Source organism: Pocillopora verrucosa, chromosome 7 (genome assembly GCF_036669915.1).
Source record: "Pocillopora verrucosa isolate sample1 chromosome 7, ASM3666991v2, whole genome shotgun sequence".
NCBI lineage: Eukaryota > Metazoa > Cnidaria > Anthozoa > Scleractinia > Pocilloporidae > Pocillopora > Pocillopora verrucosa.
In genome coordinates, this window is record NC_089318.1 from 18,064,222 (window position 1) to 18,087,011 (window position 22,790).

The following is a 22,790-nucleotide window of genomic DNA, read 5'->3' on the forward strand; positions in this document are numbered from 1 at the left end:
TTCGTATTTATCCCATGACTCGACACTGCTGCAGGTCATACACTTCAAACCCAAAACTGAAAACACACATGACAAGAAATACTTAGATGAAGATGAATGAGATAACAATTTCTACCGTTTTTAACTGACCTAGTTTTTCCCAAATGAGAAGTTAGAGACAAAACTTGAAATTTTACGCATAATCATTACATTTAAGCAAAGAAGCAACTTTAATTTACTTTGATCCTTTAACATTTCGATAACCAGCACCCTTATTTACTCAGTAAATATTCCTCTGATAATTTTCTGCCCTTACAGAAAGAGTTTTAATTAACTTCTAAGATCACAAAGTAATTAAGGGACTTAAATTGCTTCTTCGTGTCAACACCATAGTCAATGGCAACGCTAGGTACAAACCCGTGGAACTCAAGACCCTGCTTGATTTCAAAAGATCAGAAAATAAAGTTGCTGTGTAGGAAATTTACTTGAAGACTCCGTGTAATGTATTTACATAGGGAAAGGGGCTCCCAATGGCCTAAAACGACAAAAAGAGAAATAGCCGTGAAGCCAAAAAAAAATTGACAAATGTTTATTGATAGTTGTAAAAAAGGTTAACTGTTGAAAAAATTTCTGGTGACAACAATGGAATGATATAACCATTAGCCGTAAAAGCTATCAGCCCATTGAGACCCTCAGGAAAGAGCAAAATAACTTCAAATAATTCCGAGGTAGGTCACCGGTGACCTGAGGTTGTGCTCCCGTTCTCCCTTTCAGGGTTAATTTGTAATCCCTGTGATTTATTTCTAATAAATTCAGACAATCGAAATTTCAATAAAGCGAGGACAGATTAGGCACGACATGACACCCAGCTGGCATGCAGGGACCGATATCTTTGTCCAGATTCATTCGAGTGTAAACTCTAAAAAACTGTTTACCATCCAAAACATTGACGCACACGGTGCCGCTTGTCAGTTAAGAAATGGAAATGACAGGTGCCGCTTGCTGTTCTGAACTAACAATTACAGCGATGGCCTTTGGATATCATTGAAAACTAGGTAAGTAAGAGGTATCGGGTGACATGACACTCAAGCGTGTGTTAATTGCATCATTTCTGAAAAGAGAAGATTGCTTTGTACGATTGTACAAACAGTGATTTTATATAGCAAAGGTATAAACGTTAAAATTGCGATAGCGCTTGTGAATTCTACATGCTGCTAAGATAAGGGCTAAGGACCAGAAATTTCATGATCTCATCCGACAAGGTCAATGACAAAAGGAAGATAGATAAATTTCGTAATTACATACTATGTAAACAAGGGGAAACGTGAGGCAACTAATGGTGCATAAGACGACTCTAAAGTCTCACGCATAACTCAAAAGTGGAGGATCGTAAACGCGATATTTTCAACAACAATTAAAGTCCAGTGTTGAGGTGGCAGTTTCGCATTCGCATGACGAAAAAAAAGAAAACGCTGCGGCCCAGCGCAAAAATGGTCCCAAAAAAAGTAGAATGGTTCAAATGGTTCTTTTCAACATAGTAAGCGGTCAGATAGCAAGCGATGCGCTGTGGAAGTAAGATGAGGTTGTTTTATTGAGAATTTGACGATATTTTTTTTCCTGAGAGCGGTCGTAAAAATTCCCCTGCAAACTCTTATAATTTCGCCATGACTCTTACTTCGCAGGATGATCATCTCACAACTGGAGCTTAGGCCACCTGTGCGCGGACGGATTAAACTGTACCAGGTGTATTGCGATGTTCTGCTACAAATTTGGAAAAGAATTTGCGAGCAATGAGCTATTCTGCCGTCGATGTGGAACATCGAAGAGACCCAAACAGAAAAATGTGTTATACAGTTCGTCAGAGGAGAGATCTGCCATTGAACATTACTTTGAAAGAGGATTTCGTTATGATGCTGTTGTTCAGTTTTATAAAAATACCATGAAATAGAATTGAAGTCCATTCAATGAAAGAAGTTCGGGAGATAATTAAACGCGAAATCGAAGGCCCTTCATCACTTCTTGGATATCCTTCAGGTCTTATAATTGAAATTCGTGCCTATTTACAACCTAATCTAGTGTCGATCGCGATGAATGTCCCTTTTCCATGTCGAAAACTACACAGATTATGTGAATAAACATTCATTAGTTTCAAATGTCAATCGCTCAGATCAAATGTCACTACTATACGAACAAATTATTGCATAACTTAAGTTTAAAAAACGTGACAGTTCATGTGGGTCTGCGTTGAACGTGTACAAAGAATCTACAATCTACAATGTTTCTGTCAGGCTCGAGACATGATCATGCAAATTTTACGAGCGCTTGTGGGGGAGGGTACGGCTACTCCTGGGCTAATCTAAACGCTGCAACAAGAGGTCCTTTTTTACACTCGCTTCCCTTTTTTCTGACGTAGTGTAAATAGGCGTCAGGACGTAAGCTGTCATCATCACGATTTAAAGGAGCGTAGGCGGAGTTCGTATGCCGGGCTTCCAAACAAAGGCGCTGATGGTAACGCCGATTAGTGTTGATAATTTTAGAATTATTCCACCCAATTGTATGGTTGGTCAGACATATGTGCTCCGATAAAGCTGAATTTTCTTTTTTCCAAAAGAAGACCGCTTTTTTATGCTCTTTCAAACGTGTACCAAACTGACGCTTGATCTGTCCTGTATACTCATAATCACAGTCAATGCAAGGAATAGAATAAATAGCGTCGGTTCGTTGTTCTTTCATGACAGCATCCTTAGGTTAGGCAAAAATATGCCCCAAAGTCTGAAAACAGTTTAATTAACTCTTGGTACAGTTTAGCGCGTTCACGTAATGACTCCAAGTCGACCTAGCGCAACTTAGTGCGACACAATGTGCTGTATCGTGACAAAGTGCTTACTGGCGCAAGTGTCAGGTGACAAAATGTTCTTCACGATTTGAGGAAATTTTCTGGATTTTGGAAAGATTCTTGGGTTGTAAACTGTTTTCGATTTTCATGTTATTTATAGATCTTTGAATTAAAACAAGGATTTGAAATTGTTTTTTCGATCTGACAAACTTTTCAAAAGCGATTTGTCTGAAAGATGTCGATTCAATATATTTTTTCGGATTTGCAAAATATTTTTGGATTGTTCCTTTACGGCTTTCGCAGGGTTTTGTTTTTATCGGAGTTCAAATCATGGATTAAATTGTTGGGGTTATAGGAATATTTTTGTACTGTGCGGTTGAAATTGACTAATTTTTTCTGTCTCGTGTACCACTCTCTGTCTGAAGGCCCTAAGCGATCTTAGTGACTCCGATGTTTTCATTTCAATTGCGATAAATTGATATGTAACATTACTTTATTCTCTATTTTACTGCACTGACGGTGAATCTAAAATTATTTTCAAGACTGGTTTCGCCTTAAAATTGCTCGCTGCAATCCGAAAGGGTGTGAAAGAAAAAAAGCATTTTACGATGAAATCACTTACCGGCTGGACTTGAGCCGTGGGATCTTGCGCACTCCCTAAGTACTTGCAATTCTTTGTTATGACAGACGCACCCTATGTGAAAACACGCTATGTTACTGTCAGTCATTCTCAATAACTAGGCAACAATAAACAGTGAACAATCGTTTGTCTTCATCGTTCTAAAAGGAAGGTTTTTTCACGTGATCAGAACGTGACTGAGGTCAGTGGTATGATTATAGCGTGATATTTTCGAAGGTCTCTTCTCTGACCCTAATTTGTCGCTAGCTCTTTCCAGGGGCTTAATTTAATTTGCGGAACGAAACGAAACGAAATGAAAATCTGTAATTTGCGAAACGGAAATATGCTTCTGATTTGCAAATTTGGGAAATGGAAATATGCTAATGATTTGCAAATTTACGAAATGGAAAATCAAATACAAAATTATCTGTGATAACTTTACTTTGCGAAATCTCCACTACGTTCGTGAATAACTCGATGTGTCGTTTAGGTCATAGAGCGCAAAAGTAATTTGAAATGTTAGTTGACGCTGCAGCTGCACCGTCTATAAGGTGTAATATAGGCGGCCGTCGCCGTCAAAAATACAGGCATAATAATTTTCAACTGATTATTTTTTGCAGAACGTTGAATCTTATCTTAAGAGATTTATTTAAAATACAACTAGACCCTGTGAGCAGGGTAACTGGGATACCTGGATGGTACTGGATCCTTGGAATCAAGTGTAGTGATACCACGGGTGTCGGACTAGTATACTGAAATAGCGAGCTCAAGTCTGGCCAAGGGCATACACCTATTTCAAACATAGGCATGCTATGCATGCAAGAGTTATTTTTTGTAGGGTGGGTGGATGACTTGAAACATTGTAAGTGATCTACATTCTTACCAAAGGAAAGAAGAGTATTAACGCGGAAAAGAACGGAAATGTCGAATTACCTCACACACAGGTATTTTGAGGTAGATTATGGTAGATTATGTGTGTTGTGCGAATAAATGTAACCAAAAAATAAACTGTATTGGTGCCACGGATACCTGTTATACAAAATGCAGACAGCAGACTGCAGACCGGATACAAAATCTAGACTGCAGACTGCAGACTGCAGAGTGAGTACAAAATGCAGACTGAGAATCTGAAGAGTTTTTACGTCTGGTATATAATAACATGTCATCTTACAGCTTATCGAGCGTCACGCAATCGCTTTTCCGCGGTCAGCCTTCACGATTATTAGCACTATTGTGGAAAACTCCTAGCCCATTTCTTGATGAAAATCGATCGTAATATAATTTCAAGCCTTCAATATAGTCTTCTTACTTTGCGCGCGAGTTGGTTGGTGTGATTTCTGTACAGATTTTACCAACGTAATAAAAGTAGATGACGTGAATAACAGTGATGGTAAAGCAAGATTAAAACGGCAGAAATCGCCAGAAACTACAACGGATACACAGGGTATGAGTGAGATTTGTTGATTTTACGAGAAAAATGTTCACATTTCGAAATATTTATCGTTGTAAATCGACCATATTTCGATCCCTATAGTATTCCTTATAACGTGTTCAAATTTTCAATGGTTCCTCTCGTAGCTTAACACCGAGTCACACATTGCGTGACGCTTTCATGAATTAATCGTTGGCTTTTTCTCGAGGCGTGAGCTTGGGTCACCTGTGAGAAGACAATTGCGTAAACAATAGTTAACATAATAACATTATACACAAAAAACATAGGACTCTGGATCATGTATTAATTAAAAAAGAATATCCATACAACTACAATGAAAACTACAAATTAATACCATTCGCACTGTTATCTTAGCTACGTTCCCTGGCATCAATTGAATCCAACATGGTGTCTTTCTTCACAAGCAGTTTGCATCCATTAGAGTTTTGTTCTTCAGTCTCACGGTAACTACAGGTGTTGTTCACCTTACTTGTTAAACTGATTCAATAAAAACACGAGTGGCCAAGTGTTAACTGACACGGTTCAGTGTCGAAATGACAAACGGTTCAGCTAACTGTGCTCTGGTTCAGTGACTTGACACAAACGGCTCAGAGTAGTGTGAAGTGGCTCAAGTTATCGGTAAATAGTTAATCGTAAGCCGCAATGGTGTAGTATCGCATCAATCAACTCACCCCTTATGCCTTCCGCTGAAACCAAAACTTTTAGACACGAGTTCACAGAAAATACCATCCATCTTGTGCCATTTTCAGCCTTTAATCTATTCCAAAGGTGGTGGCACATATTTAAGCGCCCGCGAAACGAGACAAATTGGCAGATACTGCATTTTTTGCAGCAGCAGCAGCAGCAGAAACTGGAATATATATATTCTTTTCAGATTTTTTCTCCTAATCGAATAAAAACTAGAATTTTTTTTAAATAGATGGCGACTGTAAAAAGATTATGCCAAGCTTTGAAAAATTAAAAACCAGGTTAATTTGGTTTGTGAAGGTCTGTGGAGTCTCGGTTGAAGTAATTTAAAATTCTTTAAAGTTCGTCAGCGAGCGCGGTTTCGCAAAAACCATCCACATCGCCCGTTACTGAGTTATTTTTAAAATGACAGAAAAGAGAGCTCAAACATATTCTGGTAACATAACTTCAAACCTCGCAAATCTTCACTCTTACTGAAAGAAACTGCTTAACTAAAACATGAGACATGAGTCCGTAAAAAGCGTACTGACCGTACAGACATCGGGAACTTTTAGGAGTGGCTACGTTCAAGGTCGGACCTCAGGTAAAAAATTTTGACGAACAATCCCTAAATAGCCAGGTGGACTTTGGATGGTCTCTTTTAGAAACACAAAAAGCAGCCGCCTTTTCTCAGAAAGCAAAGAATTATCTCCTAGACGTGTAGTAAGGCAACCGCCTCTAATGTGGCTTCCAAATATCGAGTTTAAGAGACGACACAGGCCAGACTGACTGGTTGATAGAGCAGCAAATTGCTCAATACTTCAGCCGGTTATCTGCCGTAACAAAAATTGGTTATTGAGGAAGTCCTCCTCTGTAAGTATGAATGAGGACGAAGAGGTCGATGCCGATGATCTAGCTTCACAAGTCGAAACTGACCGAACAAGGCAGAAGATGAGGAGGGACTTCGCAAAATTTAGACGAAGACTGCAGGAGAGGGTACAGCTGCTACTAAGCGAAAAAAAAAAAACACCTTTGCATCTCACTTTTCCTTCATATCTATTGTCTTTGCTCACGAAAACAACTGACTATGTCTTGGGACTTTTTCATCGAGGAAAATTTGCAGGAAGCCTACTGGTCAAAATACTGCTGGCTCATTCTTAATTGCCTTCTTAGTGCCCAAAGATTTTTTTGATGGCTTTCAGAGATGAAATGATAAATTATACATGGTAATCAAGATCAGTGTTGTAGCTTTCTGGCAAGGGGAGACATTTGACCTTAAAGTTGTCAAATATTTGGATGAATCGAAAAGTCTAAAAACTCGGTCATTTATTTGCCTCTGTTGATTGACAAGCCGTCCATCAAATTGACTGATACTTGCGCCGGACATTAACTAAGGATGTAATAATATGTGTGCAAACCCTTAGAGTAATTGATTGAATACCATCGCCGTGAGAGCTTCATACATTTTACCTATCTTGAGACGATTTCCTTGGTGAAAACTAAGAAAATGGTGGTGGAAGGTAGATGAATCGGAACACCTCTCACACGCCAAACGAGGGCCCAACACTCGAAATCACGGCCGGTAAGCGGACAATGTCCGGAGTGATTGGGGATTTGACTGGTCAAGCTTAGTCGTCTTGCCAGTCATGTTGACCAGTCATAGTCGATCGTATTGAAATTTTTTTGAAGAAAATTTTAATACTAAAGTAATGAGCTGCACTCTGTGAACAGTGGTTGTAAGACTTCTTTAACCTCCGACTCGTTTTGAGGACTTCTTCAGGGAGTTTTAAGAGCACGAACAGGCGAAGTTGGGAAAAATTGGAAACTTTTTTAGGCAGAGTGAGAAAAATATTTGGGTGCCACGACTTTAGCTAACACCGTGATACATACAACGGAAATCATTTTATTTGGGGGCGCCGGACAAATTTAATGGTCACGATGATGATATTTAACGTGTTACTATTAATGCACATAAGCTTATGTTAATTTCGCCGCAATATGGAGGAGGAGTGGAATTTTCAACCATATGATTCCTGTAATGCTTAGTACTGATCAAATCAGAGGATCTTGAAGAAGAGGTAGTTAGAAACAGCGTTTTATTTCCCACAGCAGCATTATGTAACAAAATTGAAAAAAGCCTCTATTTTACTTTAACTAATAAGCACAGTACGTGACAGACTATGACGGACCAGCATCCTCTCTTGTAAGTTAAAATCGACCTGACTTCGTCTCCGTCTCACGAAGATCCTCCTACAGACTACTACTATGTCTTAAGCAAGACGTTCTATTCTAATTCACAACTGACATACTTCAAAAAAGCGTGTAACTAGTTGAGGCCTTGATCATGAGCCGTGCTGGATCTCAACCTCGAACTCAGTCAAGTCTCAGGCTTTGAAAAACATCATCAGAGAGGCCAGGGCGCATGACAACAAGAGAATACCACTGATGCGCGTTGCTGCGCCAGCATTGCAGTCGTCGCCTGTGCAGCATTCGATTTTACACTCAAAGGATCCACTGGCGGCTTTACAAGTAGGGTTGGTTTTCTCATCACAGTAAGCATCGGATCCGCACATTCTAGTGAAAGATTCAGCTGAGCCAACTTTCAAGTAGGTTTTAACACACTTATCGGCCAGCGGAGCCACGCAGGTCGTACTTTCTCCTTTGCATTTATCCCACGACTCGCTACTGGTGCAGGACATGCACTTCAAACCCATAACTGAAAACACACATGACAAGGAATGCTTAGATAAAGAGGAACGAGATAACAATTTCTACCGTTATTAACTGACCTAGTTTTTTCCAAATGTGAAATTAGAGACAAAACTTGAAATTTTACGCATAATCATTACATTAATGCAAAGAAGCAACTTCAATTTACTTTGATCCTTTAACATTTCGATAACCAGCACCCTTATTTACTCACTAAATATATCTCTGATAATTTTCTGCCCTTACAAAAAGAGTTTTAATTAACTTCTAAGACTACAAAATAATTAAGGGACTTAAATTGCTTCTGCGTTTCAACACCATAATGCAACGCTAAGTACAAACCCGTGGAACTCAAGACACAGCTTGATTTCAAAGGATCAGAAAATAAAGTCGCTTTATAGTAACTTTACTTTAAGACTCCGTTTAATGTGTTTACATAGGGAAAGGCTGTAAACGACAGAAAGAGAAATAGCCGTGAGGCCAAAAAAAAATTGACAAATGCTAATCGATAGTTGTAAAAAAGGTTAACCGTAAAAAAAATTTCTCGTGACAACAATGGAATGATATAACCGTTAGCCGTAAAAGCTATCAGCCCACCGAAACCCTCGGGAAAGAGCAAAATAACTTCAAATAGTTCCGAGGCAGGTCACCGGTGACCCAGGGGTGTGGCCCTGTCCTCCCTTCCCCACCTCTCTTTGGGCCAATTTGCAATCCCTATAATTTATCTCTAATAAATTCAGACAATCGAAATTTCAATAAAGCGAGGACAGATTAAGCACGACATGACAGCTAGCTAGCATGCAGGGATCGGTATCTTTGTCCAGATCCATTCGATTATAAACTCATTAAAAACTGTTTACCATCCTAGACAGTGCCGCACACGTTGCCACTTGTCAGCTAAGAAATGGAAATGACAGGTGCCGCTTGCTGTTCTGAACTAACAATTACAGCGATGGCCTTTGAATATCATTGAAAACTAGGTAAGTAAGAGGCATCGGGTGACATGACACTCAAGCGTGTGTTTATTGTATCAAAAAGGGGAAAATTGTGTTTCTGAAAAGAGAAGAAGATTGCCTTGTACGATTGTACAAACAATGATTTCATATAGCAAAGGTATCAACGTTAAAATTGCTGATGATAGCGCTCGTGAATTCTATATGCTGCTAAGTTAAGGGCTAAGGACCAGAAATTCCATGATCTCATCCGACAAGGTCAATGATTAAAGGAAGATAGATAAATTTCGTAAACAAAGGAAAACGTGAAGCAACTGATGGTGCACAAGACGACTCAAAAATCACACGCATAACTCAAAAAGTGGAGGATCGTAAACGCGATATTTTCAACAACAATTAGTAATAATTATGTTGATGTCTTTCAACAATCTTGAACGAAAATTGCTTTACGCGAATAACGATTCTCAAAAGTTAAAAGAAAAAAAAAAGGAAAATCATGATTTTCTCCTTTTTAGCAAAACGCTTTGCAATATCACGCGATTGTTTGTCTTCGTCCATTGAAGTGCTTGGAGCGATATATTAGGAGTTTCTTGAAGTTGGACAGGCTTGGCTTGTATTTGTGAGGCTTTTTGGTTAGATTCGACTGACTTATAATTGAAAACGCTCTTTTTCGTAGTTTTTTTTTTTCAACGATCCATATTATAGGAATGAAAAAACATTTCGCGCAGTGTTTTAACCGTTTGCACGACATTGTCTGAGAAGAACAGACCGATCTGATTTGAATACTCGCTTTCAAGGTGTTATTAAGGCGAAATCACAAAATTATCCTTCACAAGAATATGAAAATCGTCCCTCATAAGAGCATTTCAAGGCAACCGAAACTCACTTTATCTTCAAATCGCACCAAGAGAGAAGGAGAAAGAAAGAGTAATGTACACAAGGCGATGCGTACGTTATTACGCACATAAGAAAAGCCATTTTCTTATGTACGCAGTAAACGTAGAAATGGTAACTCTCTCAAATGGGTTCTTTTCAACATAGTAAGCGGTCAGATAGCAAGCGATGCACTGTGGAAGTAAGGTGAGGTTGTTTTATTGAGAATTTGACAATATTTTTTATTCCTAAGAGCGGTCGTAAAAATTCCCATACAAACTCTTATAATTCCGCCATGACTCTTCCTTCGTAAGATGATCATCTCACAGCTGGAACTTAGGCCACCTGTGCGCGGACGGACTCACTAAACTGTATTGGGTGCATTGCGATGTTCTACTACAAATTTGGAAAAGAATTTGCGAGCAATGAGGTATTCTGCCGTCGATGTGGAACATTGAAGAGACCCAAACAGAAAAATGTGTTGTGCAGTTCGTCAGAGGAGAGATCTGCCATTGAACATTACTTTGAAAGAGGATTTCGTTATAATACTATTGTTCAGTTTTTAGAAAAATACCATGATATTTCTATGAACTTGAGGACTCTAAAGAGAAGGTTGCGTGAGTATGGGTTGAGAAATAGAACTGAAGTCCATTCAGTGCACGAAGTTCGGGAGATAGTTAAACGCGAAATCGAAGGCTCTCCATCACTTCTTGGATATCCTTCAGGTCGTATAATTGAAATTGGTGCCTATTTACAACCTAATCTAGTGTCGACCGCGATGAATGTCCCTTTTCCATGACGAAAGCTACACAGATTATGTGAATATACATTAATTATTAATTTCAAATGTCAATCGCTCAGATCAAATGTCACTACTGTACAAACAAAACATTGCAAAGTTTAAAAAACGTGCCTTCGTGTGGGTCTGCGTTGAACGTGTGCAAAGAATCTGACAATCGTGCGATGTGGAACAAGCTAAGAACAAACCACAATATTGATGTTCCCGAGACATGATCATGCAAATTTTACGAGCGCTTGTGGGGGAGGGTACAGCTACACGTAAGCTAACCTAAACGCTGCAACAAGAGGTCTCTTTTTCGCTCTCTTATTAGCTGTCTTTTTTTGTGACGAGGTGTAAATAGGCGTCAGGAAGTAAGCTGTCATCATCACGATTTAAAGGAGCGTGGGCGGACTTGATATGCCACGCTTCCAAACAAAGGCGCTGATGGCAACGCCGATTGGTGTTGATAATTTTAGAATTATTCTACCCAATTGTATGGTTGGTCAGGCGTATGTGCTCCGATAAAGCTGAATTTTCTTTTTTGCAAAAGAAGACCGCTTTTTGATGCTCTTTCAAACGTGTACCAAACTGACGCTTGATCTCTCCTATACACTCATAATCACAATCAATGCACGGAATAGAATAAATAGCGTCGGTTCGTGGTTCTTTCACGACAGGATCCTTCAGTTTGGCAAAAATATACCCCAAAGTCTGAAAACAGTTTAATAGACACTTGGTACAGTTTAGTCCGTTCACGTAATGACTCCAAGTCGACCTAGCGCAACTTAATGCGACACAATGTACTGAATCGAGACAAGGTACTGACTACTGGCGCAAGTGTCAGGTGACAAAATGTTCTTCACGATTTGAGGAAATGTTCTGGATTTTGGAAAGATTCTTGGGTTGTAAACTGTTTTCGATCTTCATGTTATTTGCATATCTTTGAATTAAACCAGGATTTAAATTGTTTTTTCGATCTGACAAACTTTTCAAAAGCGATTTGTCTGAAAGACATCGATCCTTAATATTTTTACGGATTTGCAAAATATTTTTGGATTGTTCCTTTACGGCTTTCGTAGGGTTCTGTTTTTATCGGAGTTCAAATCATCGATTAAATTGTTGGGGTTATAGGAATGTTTTTGTACTGTGCGGTTGAAATTGACTAATTTTTTGTCTCTTGTATCACTCTCTGTCTGAAGGCTCGAAGCGACCTTAGTGACTCCGAAGTTTTCATTTCAATTGCGATAAATTGATATGTAACATTGCTTTATTCTCTATTTTATTGCACTGACGGCGAATCTAAAATGATTTACAAGGCTGGCTTCGCCTTTAAGTTGCTCGCTGCAATCCGAAAGGAATCTGAAAGAAAAAAAGCATTTTACGATGAAATCACTTACCGGCTGGAAACGCAACGGAGATAAGAATGGCAGCAACAAACCACAGCTTCATCTTGAAGAGCTTGATGTTTCCTTGAGAGTCAGAAACTGAAAATTGGAGACGTAGTCTCGAAGCGTCGACGAGCGGGCTGAACTTAAGCCGTGGGATCTTGCGCACTCCCTTAGTACTTGCAGTTTTGTGTTATGACAACGCACCCTATGTGAAAACACGCTATGTTGCTGTCAGTCATTCTCAATAACTAGGCAACAATAAACAGTGAACAATCGTTTGTCTTCATCTTTCTAAAAGGAAGGTTTTTTCACGTGATCAGAACGTGACTGAGGTCAGTGGTATGATTATGGCGTGATATTTTCGAAGGTCTCTTTTCTGACCCTGATTTGTCGCTAGCTCTTTCCAGGGGCTTAATGTAATTTGCGAAACGAAACGAAACGAAATGAAAATCTGTAATTTGCGAAATGGAAATATGCTTCTGATCATATCAAACTCTTTCCCCAGTGCGACGAACATTTGTTTTTCTCGGTTCCAGGTGTACGCAACCACTAACCCCACGTAATGCACATGCTCTCCGTTACAATGTAAAATTAAAAGAGTTGATTTGGCCCCAAAAATGGGGCCAAAACGAGTGAGTCCAGTTTGGCACTCGCTTAGGGTCAATTCGGCCCCATTGAAATGGGGCTGTTTTTGGCACCAATTTTGGGGCTGAATTGACCCCGTTGTAGGGGCCAAATTGGACCATGTGAAGGGTGAATTTGAAAAATACAGGGGCCACTTTGAAATTTATAGGGGCCAAAACAGCCCCCGAAATTTCAGCCCTCTCACAAATGGCCCCTTTAAAAAGAGCCAATTAAGCTCCAATGTGGGCCACTTCAGAAGTAGAGGGCTCTTTCCTCTCCATGCTGATTTTCCCCCTTACATTCAAATTATGAAAATACACCACATACTTTATCTTTCAAACACTCATTTATTAGATTCTAGATATTGTTTATGTAAAAACCTTTTATGCTACCTGATTTTACAGTTATTAAGAATCTTAATTGTGGTATAAAACAGACAAACTTTGAAACATCATGTGAAAGAATATAACATACATACATATTTAACATCAAGTCAACCATTTTCTAAAATAGATCTCTTCCCTAAATCAGTATACTTCCTAACAGTGCAAGCATTGCAAGAAATTACACCCAAGAGACACTTGTGAGTAAAGCTTCCCTTTTCAATGACTTAGCAAATGTGGTAATGTAAAGCAGCTTATAATTAAGACTGATTTAAAGTACAGAAAATTATCAAAATAAGACAGAGGCAACAAATGGTCCAGTTCCTGCACAAGAATATAGATCTTGTTTGATTTGTGCATATGAAAAACAAAGAGCCTTAGAGCAGCATAGAGTAGTCTTCCAGTGGATGTGAGAATACATGCACTCATATTGCTACTTTAGATATTATCAAAATATAAACTATCAGCAAGTACTACCGCAGGCATTTGCCAAGTCATTGAAAATAGAGGAAACAGTGACAAGAGGCTACCTGTGCCCAATTTTAAGTAATGCTTGCTCTAAAAAAAGTCAAAATTGCCTTTGATCGATTGTAAGAAAATGTAAATGAGCCAAGTAACCCAATGAGAGCATCAAGAATCTTTTCTTGTGAGAAGTGACAAATTACACTTCCCTCTGTTACTATATTCAGGTGATTGATGTATTGAAGATGTCCAACAATTAAAATTTGTGCTGGACATAATCTCTGATTGCTGAATCAACATCAGCTACTCTATGCAATAAAAACAAGTTTTACAACCACATTAAAATCAAGCCAAAGTGCAAAAAGTGCCTGTAGCCAGAAAAAAAAAGAATATATATATACACACTTAAGTTAAAGAATTAAAGAGGACGCATCAATTCTCTGTGACTGAGTTTTGTGCCTAAGCGCTTGTCAGACAGAAAAGTTCTGTCTGGCAAGTGCTTAGGTGCGAAATTCAGAGTCACAGAGAATTGATGTGTCCTCTTTAATTCTTTAACTTATGTATACTTAGCTCTGCTACCACAGCATTGAGCACTTTATGCCAAGGTAGACTCTACCCCCACATTTACATATATATATATATATATATATTGTTTTTCTAAAACTATAAGCTAAAACACCAGAAATGGAAGTGGATGTTTAGCTCAATGTGTGTAATTTGTCTCCCATTCAAGACTTGAAAAACTAATGTATGACTCCCAAAATATCTCAAAAAAAATCAGCTATTCTATGTCCAATATTTATCTAATGGTTTGACAACAGGAATATTTTAAAAAATTGCAAAATCAAAAAAACTAAACAAAAAGGCAAAATTAATACAACCCCAAAGTACTTGAACCTTTGTATCTCGACTTCATTGGCAAATGGGCTCAGAAATTTTAGCTGTTCATCTTAGTACCAAAGTAGCAGTTTTTTGGACTTGTACCTCCAAAATGGTCACAACTTCATTAAATGCATGTGATGACAAACACACAAGAACAAAGGTCATGAACTTAAAAGGTGAGAGTGATTATTTTGCAACTTTTTAGTTTAAGGCAAGAGATTCAGCACCACAAAATTGTCTCTCTTCACTACAAGCAGAAGAGGTGAAGCAATAGATTTTTAGACCATACCAATCCATTCAGTTTCCAACTCAACTTAGTCTAGTATCCTGCTAACCATACAAGGATACTCTGCAATAATTTTTTTTTGCAATCCACTGTTGCTCAGAGTACTTTAGGCTGCTGATGAGATATCCCTTCTGGGTATCCAACTCTACTGAGGCAGAGAACTGTACAAAAAAACAAACAAATAAGCAAATTAATTTGTTGTTGGAGAACAGTAAATTTTTGCAACTACAAAGTTGCAAAATATTTGAAAGCAAACTGTGCATAAGAGGTAAAAACACAATAATGGTGATCATCAATGATGTATTTTCACCAAACTGTATATGTACTTATCAAGAAAAGAAATCATACCTCTATGCACTTCAGTTTTAGTTCAGTATTCATGAATAAATAAGGATTGCTTGTAGACTTAAAAAACAAAACAAAGAAAAGTTTCTTACCCTCGATGGTAGTTGGAATTTTGAAAGCCATTCAGGAGGAACCTGTAGGTAAATATTTGTTTACAAAAAAATTAAACTGTCTGATAACATCCTATCAATTCACTAATTTTTTAATTTACCAGATTTAAAAATTGGGTTTACTTTGTTTTATGCCTGGTGCAAGTAAATACATATCTAATATATTTCAATAAAAATAAAGCAAATCTCGCCATTTTTGTAGGTGCAATCCCCGAGATTTGTCATCTTTAACTGACCAACTGGCAGCTTGTGTGTTTTCCTTTAGGATATAATTGAAAGAAAGTAATCGATAATGTACTCTTCACCATCCTGCTAAGTTTAACATACAAGAACTTACTTAGACAGTGCTCAGTTCTGTCGCCTCGTCCGTAAAACAGAGATCCTTGGGCGATTAACCCTTTTCTTTCGGTGCCAATGTCACCTCTAAATTTTCATAATCGCTGATGTTATCTGAATCATCAATCGACGTTTGAACCGTCTTACTCGAAGGACTTGATTCTGCACGCTGAAAGAGTGAGAGCCAAAAAATCAGCTTAAGTGGATGCAAACAAAGACATAGACATAAAAATATCAGTTCATCTTTTCAAGAAAAAGATTAAGAATTCAGAGTGAGAGATCCTAAAATCAGAGAATCTTGAAATAAGTTAAATCCATCTTGTGCAAATGCAGTATTCGAACTGTAACCGTCTCTATCTCTCGGCGCCAAAATTTGATCACGTGACTTTAGTTGCGAAACCGCTGAGACTCAACAAGACTCGGGAGAAGAGGCGAACCATTCATGCGTCAAATTCTCTGGTGGGAAAATTAATTATCGTACCGACGAAGAACTCGTGTCAATTCTAGGTTCAGCGTTCATTGCAATCAATTTCTTGAGCTTTAGACACTCTTTTATAATAGGGATGTAGTGCCTTGGTACGTCTGCATCTTGGGCGATGGCAAGGAGATCGTGGCCATCGCAACCGTCTTTTTCTGCAAGATAAGATACGAACAAAGATCAATGGAGCGGTCAAGTTTGTGAATGTAAAGTTGCAGTAAAATATGTTGTTAAGAAATTTCTTTTGCCTACCTTTCCTTTCTTAAGTCTCATTCCATGCGACTGTAGCCAGGAAACAGCCTCTTCAGTGACGAATTCGCTGCTATAATTCATTATTGTTTCCGACGAAGGTTCGACTAATGCCATCACAGGAAGCTCACGCTCACGTCTCGAAAAAAAGCCAACGATTAATTCGTTGTGTGACTCGGTGTTCAGTTACGAGAGGAACCGTTGAAAATTTGAACACTTTATAAGGAATAGTATAGGGAACGAAATATGGTCGAAAAAAGAAAATTATTTTTATATTTTCTTTTTTTTTCAAAAATTGCACCTCGTTGGGGCCAAATTGGTCAATCCTACTTGGCTCTTGGAAGGGCCAAATTGAGAAAAAAGTTCCAAAGTAGAATTCATAGGGGCCAATTCAGATTTTGGAGGGGTCGAAATGGTACCTGTCCCGCCCGTTTTAGCTCAAATAGTCCAAAACGAACCTTGATGGGCCAAACTGGCCCTCGAGAAATTGGGGCCAATTTGGCTTTTGGGGTCAATTTGGCTCTTTTCATTTTACAGTGTACGAATTTTCAAAATGGCGGACGGGCCAAAGAGGGAAATAAAAAAAACAAAGCGATTTTGCGATGAATACTCAACATACACCTTCGTTAGAAAGGTGAATCCACGGAAGAAAGATACAAAACTGTATGATATTGAGATCGATATGATATTAAATCGATACCGAGGGCCCGTTTCCAACTTGCTAAGAAGTGCATTTAGTTACCTTCCGCCACGATTACTAGCTTTCTTGACAGCTTTCTGAAGACAGAATACTTTCTTTCTGAAGACTTCTGATATGCCGCTATTGATTATTACACCTCGTACATCTGATTGCTCAAACACTTTGTTTACGATTGTTGAAAGGAACGACTCATGGTTCTCCGTCTTCGTCTTTACATTGCTTTGAAATAGTATAAATTAGTAAGCTGAAACGAAAAATTAATAAGGGAAGTTTACGAAAAATCCAGTAAACAAGCTTAAAAAAGGCATTTATTTAGACTTCATAATTCAACGAACTTCACAAATCTTACTTGTTTATCTCGTAAATAAACGATGGCAGATTAATTCCCGAAGCGCTTTCTGAGTTTCCCGATCCCTCTCCTACTGCTTTAACGCTTACAAAACAGGAAAAAAATCAAAAGGAGGAAGATACAGCTGTTTTGAAACGCCATTTGACGAGGATAAATCTGCATTTTGTTCGACACTTTACATATCAAAACAAAGGAAATTTGTTCCTCTTTTTGATTCTGGCGGTACATTTTTAATTTGCGCCTGCGTAAAAGAGATATCGCTCGAGACCCTTCGCTCGGTCGTGTTTTGATCAAAAACGCCTTGTTAATTTCACGCAACCGCTCGGAGAAAAGGTAAAAATGACGAGGGAAAAACTTTACCTTCAAGTTAGAAAATTAGCGAAATAGAAAGCCACAATATTATAGTTTAATATTTCAGAGGTACATTGAGTGCTTTTTTCCGTAGAGAATCCGCACGATGGTAAAACATTCGAAAATTACACTCGATTTGAGTGGGGTGTTGAAGTGGGCGTGGTTACCACATTCATGTTAAGACTATTTGTACCCCATGAGTTTGATATGTGCAACTTTGGGAAATGGAAATATGCTAATGATTTGCAAATTTACGAAATGGAAAATCAAATGCAAAATAGAAATCTGTGATAATGAAAATATGCCAATGATTTGCAAAATAGAAATCTGTAATTTGCGAAATAGGAATCCCTGCGGAAAACTCTACAAGCCAGAAGAATGAATCGGTCAGTTAACCACTAGCCTACGTGTACCCGTACCCCAGGTGAAACGGAAACGAGGGAACGGGCGGGGGGAGGGTAAAGCTACACGTAGGCTAGTTCACCATAAGTATGGATTGCAGCCTTGCAAATAATAATAAAAACAACTAGCGAAAGTGAGAAATAAAAATATCTACGTGGTAAACTTTGCGAAATCTCCACTACGTTCGTGAATAACTCAATGCGTCGTTTAGGTCATAGAGCGCAAAAGTACTTTGAAATGTTAGTTGACGCTGCAGCTGCACCGTCTATAAGGTGTAATATAGGCGGCCGCCGCCGTCAAAAATACAGGCATAATAATTGTCAACTGATTATTTTTTGCAGAACGTTGAATCTTATCTTAAGAGATTTATTTAAAATACAACTAGACCCTGTGAGCAGGGTAACTGGGAGACCTGGATGGTACTGGATCCTTGGAATCAAGTGTAGTGATACAACGGGTGTCGGACTAGTATACTGAAATAGCTAGCTCAAGTCTGGCCAAGGGCATACACCTATTTCAAACATAGGCATGCTATGCATGCAAGAGTTATTTTTTGTAGGGTGGGTGGATTACTTGAAACATTGTAAGTGATCTACATTCTTGCCAAAGGAAAGAAGAGTATTAACGCGGAAAAGAACGGAAATGTCGAATTACCTCACATACAGGTATTTTGAGGTAGATTATGGTAGATTATGTGTGTTGTGCGAATAAATGTAACCAAAAATAAACTGTATTGGTGCCACGGATACCTGTTAGTACAAAATGCAGACAGCAGACTGCAGACCGGATACAAAATCTAGACTGCAGACTGCAGACTGCAGAGTGAGTACAAAATGCAGACTGCAGACTGCAAAGTGAGTACAAAATGCAGACTGAGAATCTAAAGAGTTTTTACGTCTGGTATATAATAACATGTCATCTTACAGCTTACTGAGCGTCACGCAATCGCTTTTCCGCGATTAGCCTTCACGATTATTTGCACTATTGTGGAAAACTCCTAGCCCATTTCTTGATGAAAATCGATCGTAATATAATTTCAAGCCTTCAATATAGTCTTCTTACTTTGCGCGCGAGTTGGTTGGTGGGATTTCTGTACAGATTTTACCAACGTAATAAAAGTAGATAATAAATAAAGATAATAAATAAATAAAGCAAGATTAAAACGGCAGAAATCGCTAGAACTACAACGGATACACAGGGTATGAGTGAGTTTTGTTGATTTTACGAGAAAAATATTCATATTTCGAAATATTTATCGTTGTAAATCGACCACATTTCGATCCCTATACTATTCCTTATAACGTGTTCAAATTTTCAACGGCTCCTATCGTAACTTAACACCGGGTCACACAACGCGTAACGCGTTCATGAATTAATCGTGGGCTTTTTCTCGAGGTATGAGCTTGGGCCGCCTGTGACAAGACAATCACGTAAACAATACTTAGCATAATAACATTATACACAAAAAACACAGGATTTTGGATCATGTATTTATTAAAAAAGTATATCCATACAACTATAATGAAAACAAACATAAGATTCACCTTTCTGATCGTGAAATTAATACCATTCGCACTGTTGTCGTGGCTATGTTCCCTGGCATCAAATGAATCCAACATGGCGTCTTTCTTCACAAGCAGTTTGTATCCATTATAGTTTTGTTCTTCAGTCTCACGGTAGTAGTGTTGTTCAATAGATTACATAGAGTATATGCAGTTTGGTTTCAGATTTCAGATTTTGCTTTTTACAACGAGTGTACGTTTTTCAACTAAGACATTGGCATAATTGGCATACAAGGCATACAAGGCATACAAGGCATACAAGGCATACAAGGCTTTCATGACTTTCAAGCGTTCGCGACTCAATCCGTTCCAAAATTACCGCTCAATAACATCTTTTAGCGTGGATTGGCCGCGAACAATACGGCTTGTGTATGCGTCTGTAAGTATTTTGAGCGTTTGCGCCACAATGCTCCAGATGATCGTCATCCAAACACGTTGAAATACAAAACGACTGACAAAAGAGTTTTATGACCAAAAATCTCGTGGTTTGTCATGTGACCCGGCCCTGTCCATGTATGACAACGTCAATCATCATCAAGATAACACGCGTGATCAGCATGTGAACACCTCATTGGATCACAGTTAACTGTCATGGTGTTGAGGGCCCAATGACCACTGGGTACTATTGCGCAATTTTTCCGTTTTTTTGGTGGAGGAAAAAAAAAAAGACGACAAAAAAACAAAGGCATTTTATATTTTATGACTGGGCTACCACAGGTATCCCAGTAAATAGACAAGTCGCCTTGGGTGAGATGAAATATTCAAACAAAAATGGTTTATACAATTCAGAAACTATGTAGCTACCCTTGTTAAACTGATTCAGTAAAAACACGAGTGGCCAAGTGTTAACTGAAACGGTTCAGTGTCGAAATGACAAACGGTTCAGCTAACTGTACTTTGGTTCAGTGACTTGACACAAACGGTTCAGAGTAGTGTGAAGTGGCTCAAGTTATCGGCAAATAGTTAATCGTAAGCCGCAATGGTTTAGTATCGCATCAATCAACTCACCCCTTATGCCTTCCGCTGAAACCAAAACTTTTAGACACGAGTTCACAGAAAATACCATGAGGACGAAGAGGTCGATGCCGATGATCTAGCTTCACAAGTCGAAACTGACCGAACAAGGCAGAAGATAAGGAGGGACTTCGCAAAATTTTAGACGAAGACTACAGGAGAGGGTACAGCTGCTATTAAGCTAAAAAAATAAAGACCTTTGCATCTCACTCTTCTTTCATATCTATTGTCTTTGCTCACGAAAACAACTGACTATGTCTTGGGATTTTTTCATCGAGGAAAATTTGCAGGAAGCCTACTGGTCAAAATACTGCTGGCTCACTCTTAATTTTAGAAGTCACGCAATTAAACGCCGGGAATGCTCGATCGAGAGAGGTGTAAATTTATATGTAGTAATAGAATACTTGAAAAAAAATGCAGATACTTCACGATCGAAGCAAGCAAATAATTCCAGAGATCTGCAGATTATTCTGAAATTGTTATCGTGCAGACAGCTGGCATGAACACGCGGTTGAATAATTTCCACGGAAAGCCTTCGCGTCACGCAACAGATGTTGGTTTCGCGGACCTCTGCATGGAAATGTTGATGGTGGTAAGTGACAACAACAACACTATTTTATTTATTTTCGGGATAGTAGCACAGTTTTTAGTTTGATAGAACTATTGATATTTGCTCTCAAGGGAGAGCGCAGAATTTCTCATCTGTAGAAGCCGAAGTTGTAGCACACTGGAACTTGTAATAATAGAGAGCTTAAGCAACGAACATTTTTTCACGACGGAGGTCTCCATTCCGTGAGAGGAATGGATCGAGAACGGCGTTTGTGGCGCGAAAATTTTTAACTTAAGCGTGTGTTCCTTTTTCACGACGGACGCGTACAGTGTTGAATTGCTCAGTGCACTGAAACGAAAAACTGGAAAAGCTGTTGGAAATGTCTTTGTTTAAAGAAGCTCTGGAAATGCTTTTGTTAAACCATGATATGAAAGTTATAAATGACGAAGAGTTGCTTTTGTTGCTGGACGACAACACATCGAGAAGCCCCGAGTTTAACTACGAAAACTATCAGAGATTCAACTTAGATGAAATTCAGGAGCCGGAATGCAAGGCGGAATTTCGTTTTAACAAGAACGATATCCCAGTGAGTGGCGGAGGTTCTTGGGTTGCCCGAAACATTCCGATGTTCTCAAAGAACTGTGGCAAACAAGCTGGAGGGCCTTTGTATGCTACTTAGGAGAACAGCATACCCTTGTCGCTACAGTGACCTCATACCGAGATTCGGTAGACCCGTTCCCGAACTTAGTATGTCGTTGACTACCTTTATGATAACCATGGTCATCGATTAACACAGTGGAACCATCAGATCATGAGTCCTCCTCTCCTTCAAACGTATGCTGATGCTGTGTCCGCACAAGGAGCTCCCTTAAACAACTGTTTTGGGTTCATTGATGGGACTGTCAGGCCAATATGCCGACCTGTTGAGCTTCAGGAAGTGGTCTACAATGGGCACAAACGAGTGCACGCGTTAAAATTTCAGTCACTTACAGTACCCTCTGGACTAATAGCCAATCTGTTTGGACCAGTAGGTAAGTTTTTTGAAAGGAAACTTAAATTTGGTTACTGTTTTCAACAATTCAATTTTACATGCGCAAAATTTTACACTCGATTAAAAAAAAAAGGAAAAAAGAAAAAGTATAAATGAAGGTAATGAAGCCAAGGAAATTTTATAAATCGATGTAATCTAAATTCACTAAATTAATTTGGTTTTATTCAGATAGCATGTTGGAACCTCCTGAAAGTAATGATCATAACAATTTTGCTGATCACATTTTTAGAGGGCAGGAAGCATGATGCTGGCATGCTGAGGGATTCCCACATGCTTGATGACTTGGAACTGCATGCCTACTCCCCTACTGGCCAAGTCATGTGTGTATATGGTGACCGTGCCTACCCACTTAGGGCACACTTACAGGCTCCATTCAGAGTAGGAGCAAGAGCATTAACA

General features: G+C 38.8%; 1 protein-coding gene, 1 long non-coding RNA gene and 1 pseudogene across 2 annotated transcripts; 1 reads left to right on the forward strand and 2 right to left on the reverse strand.

Moving 5' to 3' along the window:
* Positions 1 to 7,632: 7,632 nt before the first annotated feature.
* LOC131784851 (uncharacterized) lies at positions 7,633 to 12,429 on the reverse strand. Its single transcript, XM_059101679.2, has 2 exons — positions 12,267 to 12,429; positions 7,633 to 8,269 (listed from the first exon to the last, which is right to left on the reverse strand). Exons 1-2 carry the CDS (start codon positions 12,316 to 12,318, stop codon positions 7,938 to 7,940), a joined length of 384 nt encoding a protein of 127 aa, XP_058957662.1. The 5' UTR covers positions 12,319 to 12,429; the 3' UTR covers positions 7,633 to 7,937.
* A 764-nt stretch (positions 12,430 to 13,193) lies between these two features.
* Positions 13,194 to 16,142, reverse strand: LOC131784118 (uncharacterized). The gene is made up of 3 exons (XR_010718383.1): positions 15,687 to 16,142; positions 15,332 to 15,373; positions 13,194 to 15,055 (listed from the first exon to the last, which is right to left on the reverse strand). It is a non-coding gene; the product is annotated as an uncharacterized lncRNA (long non-coding RNA).
* A 5,577-nt stretch (positions 16,143 to 21,719) lies between these two features.
* LOC136282654 (uncharacterized) overlaps positions 21,720 to 22,790 on the forward strand; it is a 1,320-nt pseudogene continuing 249 nt past the window's right edge.

What these genes read in the sequence shown, in the direction of transcription:
- LOC131784851 (XM_059101679.2), bottom strand. Translation starts at nt 12,318, where the DNA reads ATGAAGCTGTGGTTTGTTGCTGCCATTCTTATCTCCGTTGCGTTTCCA. An exon ending in CTCCGTTGCGTTTCCAGCCG is followed by an intron (nt 8,270 to 12,266) that starts GTAAGTGATTTC and finishes GTGTGTTTTCAG; the next exon opens with TTATGGGTTTGAAGTGCATG.